Raw genomic sequence first — 20,237 nt, 5'->3', positions numbered from 1 at the left:
GTACCCATAGCCGTCCCCCTGATTTGATGGTAGATAGATTTGTTGAATGAGAATATATTGTTTTTAAGGATGAACTCAAGCCCATGGCAAATTAAATTAACCTGAGCTGGCATTAAAGTAAGGTCTTTATTGAGTGTGCTTCTAACATCTTTCAATCCTATAGTGTGCTCGATGTTGGAATAAAGTGCACTAACATCTAGAGAGATGAGGAGTAGGGATTTGCTCCATATGATTGAGTTGAGGTCGTTTATGAGTTGGGTGTAGTCTTTAGATAACTGGGCAGATTTAAAACATATTTTTGTAGTATCAGATCTAAATAGTGTGATAGATGGCAAGTGACGGACTGAATCCCAGAGATAATTGGTCTCCCCGGAGGGTTAATTAAATCTTTGTGTATTTTTGGAAGAATGGAGAAAAATGGCATATCGATATTTTTAGGTAAATGATAATTCCTTTTGTTGTTATTGAGGATGAATGATGGGCGGCATTGATGATATCACGAAGTTGATTAGTTATTTCTATGAGGGGGTTGGTTTTCAGTAGGGTGTAGTAGCTAAGATCTAATAGTATCCATGTGGCTTCTTGTTTATAGTCAATGATGTTTTGGATCACTATTCCACCTCCTTTATCCGCTGAGCGCATGACACTTTGTCTGAGATTATTTAGGGCTGTTCTTTCCATGTGTGTGAGATTATCCTTATTCTGGATTTTATATGTCTCCAGATGTTCAAGGTCTTTATAGACTAGGTGGTGGAAGGTGTTGATGAAGTTACCTTGATTTAATACAGGGTAAAATTTAGATTGCAGTTTCAGCAGTGTGTAGGTAGGGGTTGTATGTTCAATGGAGGTGGTGTCGCATACAGCTGGTGCAGTTTTACTTGCCCCCAGCCGGAAATGGCGTTTGAGGGTCAGTTTTCTCGTGAATCGGTGAAGATCTAGAAATAGATCAAAGCCCCTCGCTGGCGCTGCTATGCAAAAGGAGAGTCCTTTTTTGTTTATGGGGTAAAAGTAGTTGGTGATAGTTAAAGGAGGGCGGTCCCCCTCCAGGTACCGAACTTGACCTGTCCACACTCACAGTCCATAGCTCATGCCCCAAACCTACCCAATCAGATCCCCCTACCACTACTGTACCCTGTACTGAACTCAACACCCAGGGCTCAAAACCATTTTTCCCTTATCCTACCACCATCCCCTGCTACCATAATTGACAATACCACAGCAGGGCATTTTGCATCAGTACCGTTTCTCATTCCAGCCATTCCGTCAACATCTTCAAAATGCCCCTCCCCCATTTTTTAGGGCTAAGCCCCATCATCCCTGTGTATACCAGTCACCCATCATCCCTGTATGTAACCTCCATCTACCCTGTATATACTAGACCACTATCATCCCTGTATATAACGCCCATCATCTCTGTATACAGGGTTCATGGGGTAATATAAAGGCATTATGGGGGTTATATACAGGAATGATGGGGTTATATACAGGGGTGATGGCTGTTATATACAGGGATGATGGGGTAATATACAGGGGACCGCATGATCCCTGTATATTACCACATCAACCCTGTATATAACCCCCATCATTCGTGTATATACCAATGTGACGGGCTCAGTCCACCTGCTGTGGCACGCGGGCATTGTGGGCAAAGAAAAATTAAATATGACGAGCATTGAAGAATCCGTGGACCAGTTGAAACCAGAAAAAAAATAAATGTGCAAGCTGACCTCGGTTATCTGAGCTGAATTTAGTTTTCTTTTTTTTTGTATGATTAATTGCCAAGCCCTATGTCCAAGTTTATTTTTCAGAAAAACTTGCATACACGCATGTATGAGCTAACTTTCCTGATGCTCATATCACTGGATTTGTTATTTTGTATTCTGTACATTTTTACAATAAAATTTTTATTAAACCATAAAATCCCCAAAACATAAAATGGTGCCCACTGTAAAGTCTGGCAGCTGCCACCAACTCTAATAGCGCTGAATCTAGCTGGGAGGGATATGAAAGTTGACTATAGTGAAAACAAAGCCATGTATCACGCAATGTGCGATAACATACCGGCCAAAGTGGTCACAGGCTACTTGCAGCACCACTAAAGGTAAATTTTTGGCAATCAGGAGAGATAACTTCCCGCAACCCATACACGTTTAAGGGCCACAACTGTTTGGCCAGGTAACTATGTCTCTTGCAAGCATATTATATGCGGAGAATGTTTTTTTACAAAATTAAGAACAAGAGCCCTCTTAAACTTGGAGTTTAGCCCATGGATATTCTAGCTTAGGACTCCACAGGGCGCCATAATACGGTATATCTAGAATAAATTAAGTAGCTGGAGACCAATCACGCCCAGAGTATGGTGGGAGCGGGCCAGGAGCACACGCATGCACACACACACACACACACACACACACACACACACACACACACACACACACACGTCACAACTAAGATAGTAACAGTATAAAACATTGTAAATTCCTAAGAGAAACACCTGTAAAGCAGTAAATTGCACTGAACGCTCCGTCTCAGTAGTGCTTTCCTGTATTTTTTGCATGTTATGTCGCAGTATAACAAAGTCCTGTTGTAGCTTATCAACTTTAGTAACTGGCTGTCACGTTGGGTGCGTGGACCCACTGGGCCGTACCGCCTTAACGGTATGGCAGCTGGCCAACAGGACACAGATCAAAGTCTATAGTTCCAATAGGTGTACCTGTGGCAACTACGGACAGTAGAAAGACAGGCTCGGATGAAACTTTGGCAGCAGGCAGACACCAGGCATGTTGTAACAGGACAGGCGTAGTACTTAGTGCAGCTCGACTCCAACTCTATACGGCACTTGGTTCTGGATAGCATGGGACACAGGATACAGGTAGCAGTAACAGTAACACTGGGAACCTAGGAAACACTAAGGGACCATTTGCAGAGACAAACATAGGTAAACGAAAACAATGCCCAGGTAATGCAGGAAGGGGCTGGACCCCTCTTATAGTCAAGAGTGCTCATGGGCTAATTTAGTCTTTAATTCAGGTGCGCGCTGGCCCTTTAAGAGCGGGCACGAGCATGCGCGCGCACCCTACGGGACACAGCAGAGTGAAGCAGAAGTGAGCACTGGCGTCTCCAGAGGAGGAAATGAGGACCAGCGCTCACTGATCCATGGCTGCGGCCGTCAGGAGGTAAGTAAACCTGGAGGCCCACAGGCGTGGGCGTGACACTGGCATAGAGTGGTCTTGTGGGGACAGTAGCCGTGGAGGGCTTAGAGATACATCAATAGTGACAATTTTGGGTCAGCAGAGGCAGCTAGAGGCAGTGTCTGTGGTCTATCAAATTGTTCAAGCTTCTTTGCCGCACAAACCTATTTTCTAGATAAAACAGTGAAGCTGGCATTATCATCCAAGACATCCAGTGATTGAAATGGGTGGTCTTTCACTGCAGATTCATCATCGGAGGGGATTCTAGAGCTCCCAGCCAGGGATTTGCTCTTCACCTTCCATCTACTGAACCCCATGGCCAGATATTCAGTATATACATCCCACTTATGTCCAGTATACAGTTGTAGCTAAAGAAGGAATGGGGGAGCTAGCAACTGGCAAGGTATTTTATTACAGAGAAATGTATACGAGAGTCTAAAGTGAGGTAAATGAGTTATGGAAGCAATTATTCTATATAACCAGCACTCCTGTGTAGGGCCCATATATACAATTCCTGGGCACACAGTCCCAAAATGTCTATAACCTCCAACCACTACATAGTTATAGGAGGGTAAATAAGGGAAACAGTCCAGGTTTCCGCCACTCTCCAGATACATGCGAATACGGGTATGGAGAGGCATGCAAAGCACCTACCTCATGCCACACCGCACATGGCCCGCTACAGAATGGCACCGCTAGCAGTAGCTGGGGCCCCCAGCCCCAGAGCATGAACATTTGGCCCGGCCGCAACTGCCTCAGCCATCTGATATGGGAGGCAGTGGTCCAGCAGAAGAGAACTGGTGTGGTGCTGTAAAGGATCTGCCAGGTACTACGTCTGTGTATACTCCCGGGATTAATCAGTCGACACCTGAGGCCAGACCTCTTAGACTGACACCGGCTCCCACCAACCAGGGTGGCAGGCTCAGGAGTGGGAGAGCCTATCGCGGCCTGGTATGTCGGAGTTAGCTCCGCCCCCTGTCCATTTATACCTGCCGTGTTCTCTTCCTCAGTGCTTGTTATTCTTCTTGGATTCCTGGCCCCACTGCTGCCTTGCTCCAGCCTGCTTCTGCCGTGCTTCTGCCTTGCTTCAGTTCCGCTTATCCTGCTTCGCTTTGCCCCTGGCTTGCTTCCTGCTCCGTGCTCTCGTTGGTATACTCCACTACATCCTGATCCTGACTGACTCATTCACCGCTCCGTTTCCTCGCGGCGTTCCGTGGGCTACTGCCCCTTCCCTTGCGTGTTCCCTGTTTGTACTCCCTTGCACTTAGACAGTGTAGGGACCGCCGCCAAGTTGTACACCGTCGACTAGGGCGGGTCGTTGCAAGTAGGCAGGGACAGGGCGGTGGGTAGATTAGGGCTCACTTGTTCCCTTCACCTCCTTCCTGCCATTACATAATAACAAGCCCATACCTAGTCTACCATTTCTCCTACGCTGACGCTATCATGGACCCCCTTGAGACCCTGACCCAGCAGATGCAGGGCCTCTCCCTACAGGTCCAGGCCCTGGCTCAGAGTGTCAACCAGGGTGACGCTGCCTTAGTAGTACCCCTCACCTCACCTCTAGAACCCGACCTCAAGTTACCTGACCGGTTCTCAGGGGACCGTAAGACTTTTCTCTCCTTCCGGGAAAGTTGCAGACTTTATTTCCGCCTAAAACCTCACTCCTCAGGTTCCGAGAACCAGCGGGTGGGTATCATTATATCCCGACTCCAGGAAGGGCCCCAAGAGTGGGCCTTCTCCTTGGCTCCTGACGCCCCTGAACTTTCCTCCGTTGATCGTTTTTTCTCTGCCCTCGGACTCATTTACGACGAGACTGACAGGACTGCCTTAGCCGAGAGTCAGCTGGTGACCTTACGTCAGGGTAGGAGACCTGTTGAGGAATACTGTTCTGATTTTAGAAAGTGGTGCGTAGCTTCTCGGTGGAACGACCCGGCCCTAAGGTGCCAGTTTAGGTTAGGATTATCTGACGCCCTGAAGGATCTGCTGGTTAGCTACCCCTCTTCTGACTCCCTAGACCAGGTTATGGCCCTAGCAGTACGACTTGACCGACGTCTCAGGGAACGTCAGCTTGAACGTTTCAATGTTTTCCCCTCTGACTTCCCTGCGATTCCCTCCGAGATCCCGTCTCCTCGCTCTTCCACGGAGGACTCGGAGGTACCTATGCAACTCGGGGACTCCATGTCCCCTCGACAACGTAGAGAGTTTCGCAGGAAGAATGGTCTCTGCTTCTATTGTGGGGACGACAAGCATCTACTGAAAACCTGTCCCAGGTGCAAGAATAAACAGCCGGAAAACTTCCGCGCCTAAGTGATCATCGGGGAGGTCACTTGGGTGCACAGGTATTTCCCGTTAATATGAAACGCAATAAAATTTTGCTTCCCTTTCAGGTCTCGTTTGCTGGCCGGTCTGCCACTGGCAGTGCCTTCGTGGATTCTGGCTCATCTGCTAATATCATGTCTGTGGAATTTGCTATGTCTCTAAAAATGCCTTTTATTGATTTGCCTTATCCTATCCCGGTAGTGGGTATCGACTCCACTCCTCTTGCTAATGGTTATTTTACTCAGCATACTTCTGTTTTTGAACTCCTTGTTGGCTCCATGCATTTGGAGCAGTGCTCTGTACTGATGATGCAGGGATTATCGTCCGATCTGGTATTAGGTCTTCCCTGGTTGCAGCTGCATAATCCCACGTTTGATTGGAATACTGGGGATCTCACCAAATGGGGTAGTGAATGCCTGATGTCATGTCTTTCGGTTAACTCTATTTCTCCCCGGGAGGAGGTAAACACGCTTCCTGAGTTTGTTCAGGACTTCGCTGATGTGTTTTCTAAGGAGGCCTCCGAGGTGTTGCCCCCTCATAGAGATTACGATTGCGCCATCGATTTGGTGCCAGGTGCCAAGCTTCCTATGGGTAGGATATTTAATCTTTCATGTCCTGAACGTGAAGCTATGAGGGAGTATATCCAAGAATGCCTGGCCAAGGGTTTCATTCGCCCCTCGACTTCTCCTGTAGGTGCTGGCTTCTTCTTCGTGGGGAAGAAGGATGGTGGTCTTAGGCCGTGCATTGATTATCGGAACCTGAATAAGGTCACCGTAAGGAACCAGTATCCCCTTCCTTTGATTCCGGATCTTTTTAATCAGGTTCAGGGGGCCCAATGGTTTTCTAAGTTCGATCTACGGGGGGCATATAACCTTATCCGCATCAAAGAGGGGGATGAGTGGAAAACTGCGTTCAACACACCCGAAGGTCATTTCGAATACCTGGTCATGCCCTTTGGGTTGTGTAATGCCCCTGCCGTCTTCCAGAATTTTATTAATGAAATTCTGAGAGATTACCTGGGTAATTTTCTTGTAGTGTACCTTGATGACATACTGGTGTTTTCCAAGGACTGGTCCTCCCACGTGGAGCATGTCAGGAAGGTCCTCCATGTCCTCCGGGAAAATAATCTGTTTGCGAAGACCGAAAAATGTGTGTTTGGGGTACAGGAGATACCATTTTTAGGTCAAATCCTCACTCCTCATGAATTCCGCATGGACCCTGCCAAGGTTCAAGCTGTGGCGGAATGGGTCCAACCTGCCTCCCTGAAGGCGCTACAGTGTTTTTTGGGGTTCGCTAACTATTACAGGAGATTTATTGCCAACTTCTCGGTCGTCGCTAAGCCTCTTACGGACCTTACTCGCAAGGGTGCTGATGTCCTCCATTGGCCCCCTGAGGCCGTCCAGGCTTTTGAGACCCTCAAGAAGTGCTTTATCTCGGCCCCCGTGCTGGTTCAGCCCAACCAAAGGGAGCCATTTATTGTGGAGGTTGACGCATCCGAGGTGGGAGTGGGGGCCGTCTTGTCCCAGGGTACCAGCTCCCTCACCCATCTCCGCCCTTGTGCTTCTCTAGGAAGTTTTCGCCCACGGAGAGTAACTATGATATTGGCAACCGCGAACTTTTAGCCATTAAATGGGCTTTTGAAGAGTGGCGTCACTTCCTGGAGGGAGCCAGACACCAGGTAACGGTCCTTACTGACCACAAGAATCTGGTTTTCCTAGAATCTGCCCGGAGGCTTAATCCTAGACAAGCTCGTTGGCCACTATTCTTTACCAGATTAAATTTCTTGGTTACCTATAGGGCTGGGTCCAAAAATATTAAGGCTGATGCACTGTCACGTAGTTTCATGGCCAATCCTCCTTCCGAGAAGGATCCTGCTTGTATTTTACCCCCTGGTATAATCGTTTCTGCCACTGATTCTGATTTAGCTTCTGACATCGCGGCTGATCAAGGTTCAGCTCCCGGGAACCTCCCTGGGGACAAACTGTTTGTCCCCCTGCAATACCGGCTAAGGGTACTCAGGGAAAACCATGACTCCGCACTATCTGGTCATCCTGGCATCTTGGGTACCAAACACCTCATTACCAGAAACTATTGGTGGCCTGGGTTGCCTAAAGACGTTAGGGCTTACGTCGCCGCTTTTGAGGTTTGTGCTAGGTCCAAGACCCCTACGTCCCGACCTGCGTGCTTACTACGTTCCTTGCCCATTCCCCAGAGACCTTGGACCCATATCTCCATGGATTTTATCACCGATTTGCCTCCATCTCAGGGCAAGTCGGTGGTGTGGGTGGTAGTAGACCGCTTCAGCAAGATGTGCCACTTTGTGCCCCTTAAGAAACTACCTAACGCCAAGACGTTAGCTTCTTTGTTTGTTAAACACATTCTGCGTCTCCATGGGGCCCCAGTCAATATCGTTTCTGACAGAGGGGTACAATTTGTTTCCTTATTTTGGAGAGCTTTTTGTAAAAAGTTGGAGATTGATCTGTCCTTCTCCTCCGCCTTCCATCCCGAAACTAATGGCCAAACGGAAAGGACTAACCAATCCCTGGAACAATATTTAAGGTGTTTCATCTCTGACTGTCAATTTGATTGGGTCTCATTCCTTCCCCTCGCCGAATTTTCCCTGAATAACCGGGTCAGTAACTCGTCAGGGGTCTCCCCGTTTTTCTGTAATTTCGGGTTTAACCCAAGGTTCTCCTCCGTTTCTCCTGGTTGTTCCAATAATCCCGAGGTAGAGGACGTTCATTGGGAACTGTGCACAGTCTGGGCCCAGGTTCAGAAGAACCTAGAGGCGTCCCAGAGCGTACAAAAGATTCAGGCTGATAGTAGACGTTCTGCTAACCCCCGGTTTGTCGTCGGGGATCTGGTCTGGTTGTCGTCCAGGAACTTGCGCCTGAAGGTCCCGTCCAGGAAGTTTGCTCCCCGATTTATTGGACCTTATAAGATCATTGAAGTCCTCAACCCTGTATCCTTCCGTCCGGAGCTGCCCCCATCCTTTCGCATACATGACGTCTTCCATGCCTCCCTCCTTAAACGCTGCTCCCCGTCCTGGTCCCCCTCGAGGAAACCTCCTGTTCCCGTTCTCACCCCTGAGGGGGTGGAATTCGAGGTGGCCAAGATTATGGACAGTAGGATGATCCAGGGCTCCCTCCAGTACCTGATCCATTGGAGAGGATACGGGCCGGAGGAGAGGACTTGGGTACCTGCTCGTGATGTTCACGCTGGGGTATTGATCAGGAGGTTCCACCTTCTCTTCCCCACTAAACTGGGTCCTCTTAGTAAGGGTCCGGTGGCCCCTCATAAAAGGGGGAGTACTGTAAAGGATCTGCCAGGTACTACGTCTGTGTATACTCCCGGGATTAATCAGTCGACACCTGAGGCCAGACCTCTTAGACTGACACCGGCTCCCACCAACCAGGGTGGCAGGCTCAGGAGTGGGAGAGCCTATCGCTGCCTGGTCTGTCGGAGTTAGCTCCGCCCCCTGTCCATTTATACCTGCCGTGTTCTCTTCCTCAGTGCTTGTTATTCTTCTTGGATTCCTGGCCCCACTGCTGCCTTGCTCCAGCCTGCTTCTGCCGTGCTTCTGCCTTGCTTCAGTTCCGCTTATCCTGCTTCGCTTTGCCCCTGGCTTGCTTCCTGCTCCGTGCTCTCGTTGGTATACTCCACTACATCCTGATCCTGACTGACTCATTCACTGCTCCGTTTCCTCGCGGCGTTCCGTGGGCTACTGCCCCTTCCCTTGCGTGTTCCCTGTTTGTACTCCCTTGCACTTAGACAGCGTAGGGACCGCCGCCAAGTTGTACCCCGTCGCCTAGGGCGGGTCGTTGCAAGTAGGCAGGGACAGGGCGGTGGGTAGATTAGGGCTCACTTGTTCCCTTCACCTCCTTCCTGCCATTACAGGTGCTGTGGCGCTGCTTTTGGTCCAGGTGGTACTAAATACCAGGTGATATGAAGTTTACTCAAATCATTAATTTTGTTTTAAAGGTTTTAAAAGTTAGTATTTATTGTATTGTTAAATGTATGTTTAATTTTTTGTCTTGCAGAACGGAAAATATTGGCGAGAACATCTTAGCCATTATATTAGCTATCTTTGTGTCATATTTTGGATTTTTAGTTTTGCAAAGTGATGTCTTTAGAGATATTTGGGTATTCCAGTTTTGTGTTATTATTGCTAGCTGCCAGTTTTGCCTTCTCAAGGTAAGAACATAGTAAGACTGAGTATTTTCCTACATTGCACATTATGCTCTGTTTTTTCTAATGGGAAATTGTATTAAACTAGTATTTTGGTTGTACAGTATAGATTTTTCTCAAAACAATATCATAGATAGGCGTGTGGAACCACAATCTGAAAAGTCTAAATAGTGGGTGATAGATTATGCTGTATGGTATCTAAACACAACTTAGATTTGATCAGTATTAGCGTTAGATTGTGTGTCAGAGGTACACAGGAGTCGCTGTCAGTCAAGCTGCCACTCCAGCTCACTGATGGATTCAGCTTACAGCAGTGTTCGACAGCTTCTATGTAAAGTGGATACATAGACAGGGCTGGTTTTAGACAAAGTGTGGCCCTGGGCAAAGTTAAAATTGTGGCCCGAAATGCTGAATTACTGTATTGATGAAGTCAATTCAGAAGGCGGTGTGCAGATTAGCTGATCTCTAGTTCATTCAGGAGTTTTCCAAGCCCCAAAGCATATGACCCCCCTCTCACACAAAAACATATATATTTATATATATATATATATATATATATATATATATATATATATATATATATATATATATATATATATATATATATAGTGACATCTTGGGGACCACTTAGCTCACAGGATTGCCACACTTATAAAGTTCACTCCAACTCATTGAATAAAGGTTTATACGAGCCGCAGCTAGCTTTATTGTCTTCACCACTGCAAGCAGTGTTACAACAAAAAAACATCCAAACTAAACCCTAGGCCGTCCAGCCTCTAACTAAACATTAATTGTCCCTCACTAAGAGACCCTGAGCCTTTTGCCCAGTACCTAAAAACATAGGCGGTTTTACCTTACACGTTGGTGACTCTCACAGGCTAGCATGCCTGTCTTCCCCAGACTGAGAGCCCTGTGCGAACAGCACACACCTCAATTAAAGAGCCGTCTCAGGTGAAGCTTACCTTGGCTCATCAGACAGCCGAAGACACGGACTGTCTGTATGGAGTGGAAGCCCGCCCTTCTCCTTCACACTCCAGCAAACCAGGCCCTATTCCGGGCTTTACACCCAAGCAACAGCAGAGAAAAACCCTCTCTGCTGTACATGCTCCCTGGTTGCTTAAAAACCTGACAGTTTCTGCACTGTCCAGTAGCTGCACCACTACAATATATATATACAGTTATTAAATCATACCACTATACCAGATCAAATATTACCTGTATACTGTTACTAAACACAACTCACTATTATAAGACCAATATTACCAATAACAACTCAATATAAGGTCCAAATAATACCGCCACACCAAAACCACATAGTGACTGAATAGTACCCCCATAATGTTACTGAATAAAAACCACTATTAAAGACCAAGATTGCCACCATATAATGACCATATAGTGGTAGATACCAGCTATATACAGGAGCTCTGTAGACGATATATATGTGATTACAGCACAATTATATCCAGTGACTCATAGGTGATGTTTTCATTGATTAGAGTCGTTCACTTTCCCATTTTTTCTCCTTCTGGCCCAGACCACTGTGACGACTTATTTCAGCCACGATTCGTCTCTGCAGAATTTGACACACAGATATTTTGGTTTCTCGCTTTTCTAGCACCTTCCCCACCTATACTCCATCCTCTAAACAACTCATAATCAACAGTGCCCCAGATGGTATTAATGATCCCTTAGGGCTTGACACATTAAAAGTGTAACCGGGCCCATTTACAGTAATAATGCCCCCTTTGTGCCCCCTGTAGACAGTGCCACTGCATCCGCTATAGATAGCGCCACAGCGTCTTCTGTAGATACTGCCACATACACAGCCCCCTGTAGATAGCGCAACACACATCCCCATGTAGATAGTGCCACACACCCCCCTTGTAGATAGCACCACACACCCCCTTGTAGATAGTGCCACACACAGCCCCGTGTAGATAGTGCCACACACACCCCCTATAGAAAGCGCCACACACATCCCTCTGTAGATTTGGTATCTACGGCCGGGACTAACAGCCTGGCCGTTTAACCCCTCAAACGCAGCATCTGAGGCATTAAAAAGAGGGTGTATGCTCCCTCCGACTGCTCATTGCCCCCCCCTATGATGTGAAGGCCCCCAGGTCTGCCTTCACGTTGCCTCTTTTAAGCTCAGCATTTCATCTATTAAACCAGCAATACCTGGTGGTAGTGGGTGAAAAATTATGTATGTAACCTATAATTATCTTATAAGTAGTCTGTATCGTTAGTATTCAGTTTTTTGTGTTTCCGCAGCGTATGCGAATGAGCATAAAAGAGTTTTAGTTCGAAAAGAGTTATATCTTCATTCCTCAAGCCTTTCCGAGTTAACGTCGCCTTCTTACATTTGATTGACAGCTCCTCGCCTCCCCCCAGCACACAGGAAATTCTGTGCTTGCGCATATATGTCCTGTTCTGGTGCGTGCGCACAACAGGACACCATAGCGGCGAATGCGCAATAACTAGATTTCAGGCCCGGACGAAGCAGGGAAGGGTGTCAGACCATACATGATGGGCGCATGTATTCAGATGAGATTTCGGCATTCAGGGCGGACAAGTTTTCGGCGTTGGGAGGTCATAGGAGGAGGAACGAGTGAGACTGACGGATTATTATTACCATAAAAGGCGCAAAATGTTATTTACAGTCGGATGAGGAATTTAGGAGAGGAGATACAGTAATGGCAATGAACTTTTGACAGCAGCGGCCAGCGAGGGGTGAGTAGAGTTCAATAGATTAAATGATGGTGTGTTGCAGTGTATTCTACCAATAATAATATAACGATTGCTGGTTCAAGTCCCATAGGTGGACTAATAAAACGTGTAAAAAAAAAGTTGAATAAAGTTTTTAGCAGTGAAAAAGAATAAAAATATTAAAAGTTCAAAAAACTGGGCGTGCCCCGGCAGCGCATGGAGGAAGACATGTAGCTGCTGAGCTCCTCTGCACCGAAGCCTAAAACGGCTCAAATAATCCTAGAACCCACACATTTTTTCTCCTTCTGATCAACCCTGACACTCTGGCAAGTCAGGACTCACCCTCAGTTCTCCGAAGCTCACAGAAAATCCTGTGAAGGGAGAACCTCACATGCCGTCCTGTCTCCCGACATAGCCCACACGGACACGCCACGTGCCTTCCATATACAGAGGATCCATCCTGCCGCTGACCATCTCCGTCCGGTGTCGGGCACATCTTTGAGGTGAGGAATTCACTTTTCCTCCGTTTGTGTCCAGTGTCCTTCCCTGAGCAGACAACGTGATGCCTGGGCCCTCTTTCCTCGGCTGATGCCTGGGCCCTCTTTCCTCTGTCGGCCATCTTGAATACAGTGGCTACATGCTGAGTGGACACAGCTTTGCCTTAAAATCACTCCTCCAGAGGAATGGTTTGGATGGTGTCCCCTCTCTGCAGATGATAACAGCAACAGGAGATTCTGGGAATTGACCACGGGAAATCTTCTGCAGTCCCCACTCATTTTATCCTCACCATCACACAGTGTTTGGGACTTCTAACGCCCTGTCAAAGGTGATCATCTACTGTTATACCGAGCTGGTTTGAGTGCCCACATTAGACACAATTAGACTCCAAAATGAATACCAAGGCTAAACCATCCAAACTCAGAGTTTTTAAAAAAACCCTTGTCCCAACACAAAGAGGTGAGCAGACGCATTTCTCTTCCACCATTTTCTACTGCCCCCTCGTCCAGGGCAGATTCAATGAACAATGACATTCTGGATGACGTTGATGCTCAACCCGCTTCTGAAGCCACAATGAAAAAACTTCTGACGTTTCTAAGAGATTAATTTCAATCAGATTTGTGACAAGTTGTGGGGAATTTAAATCTGACATACAATCTATTGCTGCAAGAACGAACCATATTGAGTTTAAGATGGAGGATTTTGCGAAATCTCACAACCTGCTCATCCATGTGAATTCAACTTTGGAGGAGGAGGTTCTACGGCTCTCTAATAAAGTGTTGGATTTGGAAGAACATTCCCGTAGGAACAATGTTTGTATTAGAGGAATTCCTGAGTCGGTTTCTTCAGACCTCCTCTCTCAATACCTCACTGATCTGATGGCAATAGTCCTACCTCATAAATCTACTTTGAACCTCATAATTGACAGGATTTACTGGATCCCAAAAGTCTGTCATATTTCCTCGCACCTTCCTAGGGATATGATTACTCGCATCCAGTTTTTTGGTGTAAAAGATAAATTCCTCAGAGCATTAAAATCCTCTCCTGATCTCCTATAATGCTTCAAAGATATTTCTCTTTATCCTGATTTGTCTGCAGCAAAAATGATGAGACGCAAAGAATTTGCTCCGTTCACTAAAATCTTACGTGATAAAGGAATTCTCTATTAATGGGGGTTCCCGGTGAAGCTCATTATCTCCAATAATGGGAATCAGCATATCTCCAGATACAGCAAAAAACCTTCTGCATTCCTGGGGCCTAATTTTTACTCCACCTCAGAGTCCCTACCACATTGCTGCATCCCGTCCGGAATTCATTAAACCTCTGTGGTCGGACAAAGTTAGCAGAATGAGATGAAGAAACAATGACTGATGTCCAAACTTTTTATTTGCAGGTTTATCTACAAGGCTTCTCGCCATCTGCTTTAATGTAGTGTAAGTCCTCTTCTCTGCTGTTATTTCTCGTACGGGCTAACTTTTTGGACAGACATTTGCCTCTTTACTCCTTTTCCCTGAAAGCGGGAAGTGTTTGTGTATGCACATTACGTTAAGAGCTTATTTAGACGAACGTGTAATACGTCCGTGCAACGCGCGTGATATTCATGCGCCTCACACGGACCTATGTTAGTCTATGGGGCCGCGCAGACTGTCCGTGAGTTTCACGCAGCATCTGTCCGATGCGTAAAACTCACGACATGTCCGTTATTTGTGCGTTGTTCGCGCATCACGCACCCATTGAAGTCAATGGGTGTGTGAAAATCACGCGCAGCACACGGAAGCACTTCCATGTGATGCGCGTGATTCGCGCAACAGCAGTAAAAAGTATGAATGAAAACAGAAAAGCACCACGTGCTGTTCTGTTTACAAACATACAAACAGAGTGTCATAATGATGGCGGCTGCGGGAAAATCACGCAGCCTCGCATCATACGCAGCTGACACACGGAGCTGTGCAAAAGGCACATGCTCGTGTAAATCCGGCCTTAATGTGCATTTTTGTTTAATATATTTCTGGATTCTTTTGGTTTTATATACTTGTGCCATTTTACTTTTGTGCTACTGTATTTCTAATTTTAGGAGTGCTTTTCATTCAGGAACATTCTGAAACCTTTTTTAAAAACAAACATGGGGGTTAAGATTTTATCCTTTAATGCCCATGGCTTAAATTCCCCATTCAAAAGATCTCTTATTTGGAGGAAAGACAGTAAATCTATCTGTGACATTCTATGTGTGCAAGAATCTCATCTGTCAACTCGAGATTCTCACTTATTTAAACATAAAAAAATTCCACACATCATAATAGCGTCTAGGGACGTTAAGAAAGCTGGTGTAATCATAGCTAATAAGGAATCTGTGGTTTTCAAATCCCTTGACTCATATTTTGATCCTCAGGGCAGATACATAATCCTTATTTGTGAGATTAACAATAAACTGTTTACTCTGGTTTCCCTATATGCCCCGAATACAAGACAACTCCTCTTCATAAAAAAAAAAAAGTGTTAGATAAGGCTGATTCTCTGTGGGGACTTTAATGCAGTCATTAACTCTGAGCTTGACCGCTCTAGTGAAGGCCATAGCTTATCCCTTGACCTGTCCTCTTTGATCATGGAGGAGAACCTACATGACATTTGGAAATACCAGCATGCCTCCGAAAGAGTTTACACGTTTTATTCTTCTCCACACAAAGTGTATTCTAGGATTGCTTTTTTTCCTGGTAGATACAGTAGGTCAGTCTTGCTTAATTTTTCCTATTCTAAAATTGGCTTGATCACTTGGTCTGACAATGCACCAAGTTGGTGCATTCTGACCTATATTCTAGTCATCTTGGATTCTCATGGCGATTGAATAAATTTCTGTTAAATTCCCCTTCGCTTCTATCTTTTGTGGGTACTGCTCTGAAATAATTTTTTTCAAATTAATTCCGATACATCTTCCTCTCATGAACTCCCTTGGTGTACACATAAGGCATTCGTCAGGGGTTTAGTTATTCGGGCAGCTGCAAGAGCTAAGAGAGAAAGAAATAATACCCTTAATTCCCTTAAAACGTGTCCTACAGATCCTTTTAGAAGTGAATTGAGAATCCTCAGGGACAAATTACGGGTAGTCCACCTGGTTTCATATGAAAAAAACCTGAAAAAATTAAAATGGAACTTTTATATACAGGGGGAAAGGCCGAGTAAGATCTTAGCTAAAAGAGTGAAACAACATATGGCTAGGTCAAACAATAAAAACAGTACAATAATGAATGATAACGATATGGTGTATGGTCTTGTCACAATCACCGAACGTCTGAAGGGGGTGGGAGCAAACGTACAAGGAGAGAAGTCTCCAACAATCACCAAGTCTGGTAGGTCTGTCAGACCTTAGTCCAGAATAGGAGAGAAGGGAAGCAAAAAAATCAATTGACATTATCAGACATGAGTGGGTCTTCACACCAAAGATGTTTAAAGGAGTCATTTTTACAGAACGCAAACCAGGGTTCCCAATTTTTTGGGTATTTGGCATGAGAACGATATTGAAGATGTGAGAGCTCCTCCATCCTCGCAAGCTGGGCTCCCTTCCTAAGCCAGTGGCTTATTGATGGTGCAGCTTCGGTTTTCCAATACAGTGGAATCAAGGATTTGGCTGCTGCAAAGAGTTGCAACCACGTCTACCTGGGGGCCCCCCTAGGGAATGTTGGTCACAAATTGAGAAACACTTCTCTAGGGGAAATAACAACCGAGGAAAGAGTAATAGCGTGAAGGGTACTTTGTATCTGATACCAAAAGGGGGAGATTTTCTCACATTCCCACCATATATGCACATAGGTTCCTGGGGCTTTATGACACCTCCAACAATCAAGGGAGATTTCACTACATATTTTATTCAATACCCAAGGAGTCTTGTACCATCTAGAGGTCAGTTTGTAAGAGGATTCTTGTAGTTTAATACATCTAGAGGTCCCAAGGGAGTTTCTAAAAACATCCTTGACGTCTTTGTCAGAAAAGGTTGTATTCATTTCCAACTCCCAAGATTTAATAAAGGAAGGCTGTACCGATGAATGCAACTTAGTTAGATTGTTATAGTATAGTGTAATAAGCTTTTTAGGTGGTTGGCGAAGGAGGAGGGTTGTTTCCAACCAAGATGAAGGACGGTCAATCGGTCCATGTCTAAGCACTCCCAGGAGACCTCAATTCTTGGAGGGTAGAACTAGAGCCATTAGTCATTATGAAATCGTATGATCTGCATAATGCTGCTCTAGGAAGGGAAGGGCAGTCCCCAAATCTTTCAGTCTGCGACTACATAAGGTCTCGGACCGTCATCAGGGGAGACGGAATTTGGTGCAGGGATTTCATCCCCTCACCCCTAGTCCACGTCTGATAAGAAGCAGTGATAAGAGTTACTAGACAAAAATGGGGCTGCATTATGTTTGTCAAGCCACAGAACGGAGATAAGGGGGATGCCTATGGTAGCCTCCTCCACGGGAACGCCAAGTACATTTGGCGAATGGGCAAACCACTCAGTAATCCTGGTATAGAGTGATACTAGGATTCTACATCCGGAAGCCCTATCCCACCTGAGCGTTTAGGAAGGACAAGGGTGCTAAATTCTGTTCTGAGTTTAGTATTGTTCCAAATGTATTGAGAAAACTGTCGTCTAACTGCTGCAAAAAAGGTTTTTGGAAGGGGAATCGGGAGAGTTTGGAAGAGATAGAGAAGTTTAGGGAGAATGACCATCTTCAGCAAGTTGAATCTACCAATCCAGGAAATATATGGGATTTGCCAAGACAAGATAGTGGTTTTAATATCAGAGAGCAAGGGTGTGTGATACCAGTACTCAGATGAGGGAGTTAAATTAATTCCCAGGAATTTTATGCTGTCCGAACGCAGTGAGAATGGGGAGTTCAGTTTCAGAGACATTAACAGAGCCGGAGTGCAGGAGACACAAAGACCTTCGGATTTGCTAGAGTTAATTTTGAAGTTGGATAGAGCACCAAATTGGGTAAATATCTCCCAATATAAAACTCGGGGTAGAGCTATGGAGGGGTTAGTGATGAAAATAAGCAAGTCATCAGCAAAAGCAGCTGTGGAGTGCATTCGGTCACCAATGGAGACCCCTTTAAGAAGTGTACTCCTGAAGAAGGCTCTGGATAAAGGTCTCAATTGTGAGGACAAAAAGGAGGAGAGGGAGCGGACAACCCTGCCTTGTGCCATTCCTGATTTGGAAGTGGCGCGATAGGTGGCCATTTACTCTAACCTTTGCGTGTGGGGAGGTGTACAGAGATAGGATTCTGTGAATGAAGTGTTGTGGGAAGCCAAAACGGGAAAGCGCTCTGACCATATAGGTCCAGTCCACCCGATCAAAGGCCTTCTCTGCATCTGTAGTCAACAGAATTAGGGGAATCTTTCTCGACCTGGTGTACTGGATCAAATGAAGAATTTGCGTAGTGTTGTGTTTACCCTCTCTACGCTTAACGAAACCAGTTTGCTCTGGGTCGATCAGGAATGGTAGTAATGGTTGCATCCTATTAGCTATGATTTTGGCGTACAATTTAACATGTCTTTTTAGTGGAAGGTGTAGAACGCTGGGGCGAGTGTCTTTTCAGGAATTTATCCATGTCAGGAAGGGATTTCTTCTGTTTGGGGGTAGAGGGAGGGTCTCCATGTTTTGCCTGACCAATTTTCACCATATTGCTTTGTAGATACGTCAGAGTGAGCCGGGTATGAAAAGTCCACGTTGCCATCACATTTGTTAATAAAGCTTAGACGTGTATGTTGAAGTAAGAACAGCTATGGATAGTTATCCAAGTAGAGTTATACAGCTGTGCAGTTGCCTGGATCTGCGTGAGGGTAGTCCAGCTATCAGGTGTCAGGAGAGCCGAGCAGCGTGCGGGGACCGATGTAGAAGGCAAGGCACGTTTCTCAGGTGTGGCAAGTTAGATAGGGAGATCCAGGTTTGACAGGGAGTGCCTGTTGGAGGACTGCCAAGATCATATAAGGGCAGGTGCGGAAGTCCCTTTGGGGTGGCACTTAGCAGGCAGATGGGATCTGAGCAGATAGGCTATTTGCACTTACCCTGAGAGGTGTAAAGTCGATGGGGAGAAGCGGCTGAATGAAAGCCCTAGCACTGGGGTTACAGCTCCAGGTGAGGCTTCCTAGCGGATGCTAAGGACTGCCAGGTCAAGTGCTATTGTAGCCTCCTTTGAAACAATCCCCAGCAGAGGTTGGGTCCGCTGCAATATGTTCCTGTCAGCCGCTGGTTCAAAATCGAGGCAGAGGATCCAGCCCTCTTACCAGGCTTCAGAGCTCTGGAGCTCTGATTCATCCCAGAGTGAGGCAGCTGCTGGAGAATCAAGTCACAGAGGTGAGATCGCCTCTCTACCTCGGGCGCTGCTATCTGTGGAAGCCGGGCCTGTGTGGATAGGAATCGGCGGGCCGCCGCTGCAAAAGTTGAGGCCAGGGATCCGGTCCTCTTACCAGGCCGCAAGAGCTCCGGAGCTCCGATTTGTCCCGGAGTTTGGCAGTTGCTGTGGGAGCAGGTCACATTGGTTGGGACGTCCCTCTGCTTCGGGCTCCGTTACCTGCAGAAGCCGGGCCCGTGTCTATGGAAATCGGCGGGCCGCCGCTGCAAAATTGAGGCCGGGGATCCGGTCTCCTCACTAGGCCACAATACTTTAGTAGCCCAGATTCGTGCCAACCCGGGGTCTTTGTATTCCCGAAGGTGAGGGGAACTCAACCCAGCTGGTGATATCGCCCCTAAAGGTAATGAGAGGGAGGATGGCAGCCGATGGTGTCCTGGCTTGGCGGAGCTCCTTCAAGACACGTCTGCACCCGCCGTCGTCGTAGCCATGCCCCCAAAATATATATTTTTAAATCTTCGAATGGCTCGAAAATATATGATCCTATACAAATAACCGAGGCCTTTGCTAAATATTACAATAAGTTATATAACCTTGGAGAGGTTAAATCGATCCCGAAAGTAATCAAAGAAAATGTAGATGCTTTTCTAGCCTACATGAAACTGTTATGTAAATGCAAGTGGAGCGATATCTCAAGGCTGCTGGTGTATACCACTTTGGTCGACAGAATCGAAGGTGACTTTAAGGTGTTCGCCAGAGCTGACCGCAAGATGAGATGGACTATGCTGCTTAGAACCCAGGTTGTCTTTGCAGAGTGTAGTTTTGGGAAAAAAAGTGCAATGCAGGCAAACCTGAGCTGGAAACCACACAGACAGAAGGTTAACTGAGAGTCCAGACGGTCAAAACCATTACGTAGCTTTCAGTCTGTTGCCTCTCCTCCACTACTGTCCTCAATAACACCTTCACATGATTGGCAAGTCACCACCCCGCACAAGAT

General features: G+C 46.3%; 1 protein-coding gene across 5 annotated transcripts in view; it reads left to right on the top strand.

The window, feature by feature from the left end:
* The window catches only part of PCNX2 (pecanex 2), a 934,799-nt gene that overhangs the window by 269,590 nt on the left and 644,972 nt on the right, over window positions 1-20,237 (top strand). For all 5 annotated transcript variants that reach the window (XM_075862603.1, XM_075862600.1, XM_075862601.1 and 2 more), the window contains exon 10: window positions 9,551-9,704. In XM_075862603.1, the coding sequence (XP_075718718.1) occupies window positions 9,551-9,704 (154 nt within the window). The remainder of the gene's footprint in view (window positions 1-9,550; window positions 9,705-20,237) is intronic.

This window comes from Rhinoderma darwinii, chromosome 4, assembly GCF_050947455.1.
Source record: "Rhinoderma darwinii isolate aRhiDar2 chromosome 4, aRhiDar2.hap1, whole genome shotgun sequence".
Classification (NCBI taxonomy): domain Eukaryota; kingdom Metazoa; phylum Chordata; class Amphibia; order Anura; family Rhinodermatidae; genus Rhinoderma; species Rhinoderma darwinii.
This window is presented reverse-complemented; position numbering and strand designations above follow the sequence as displayed.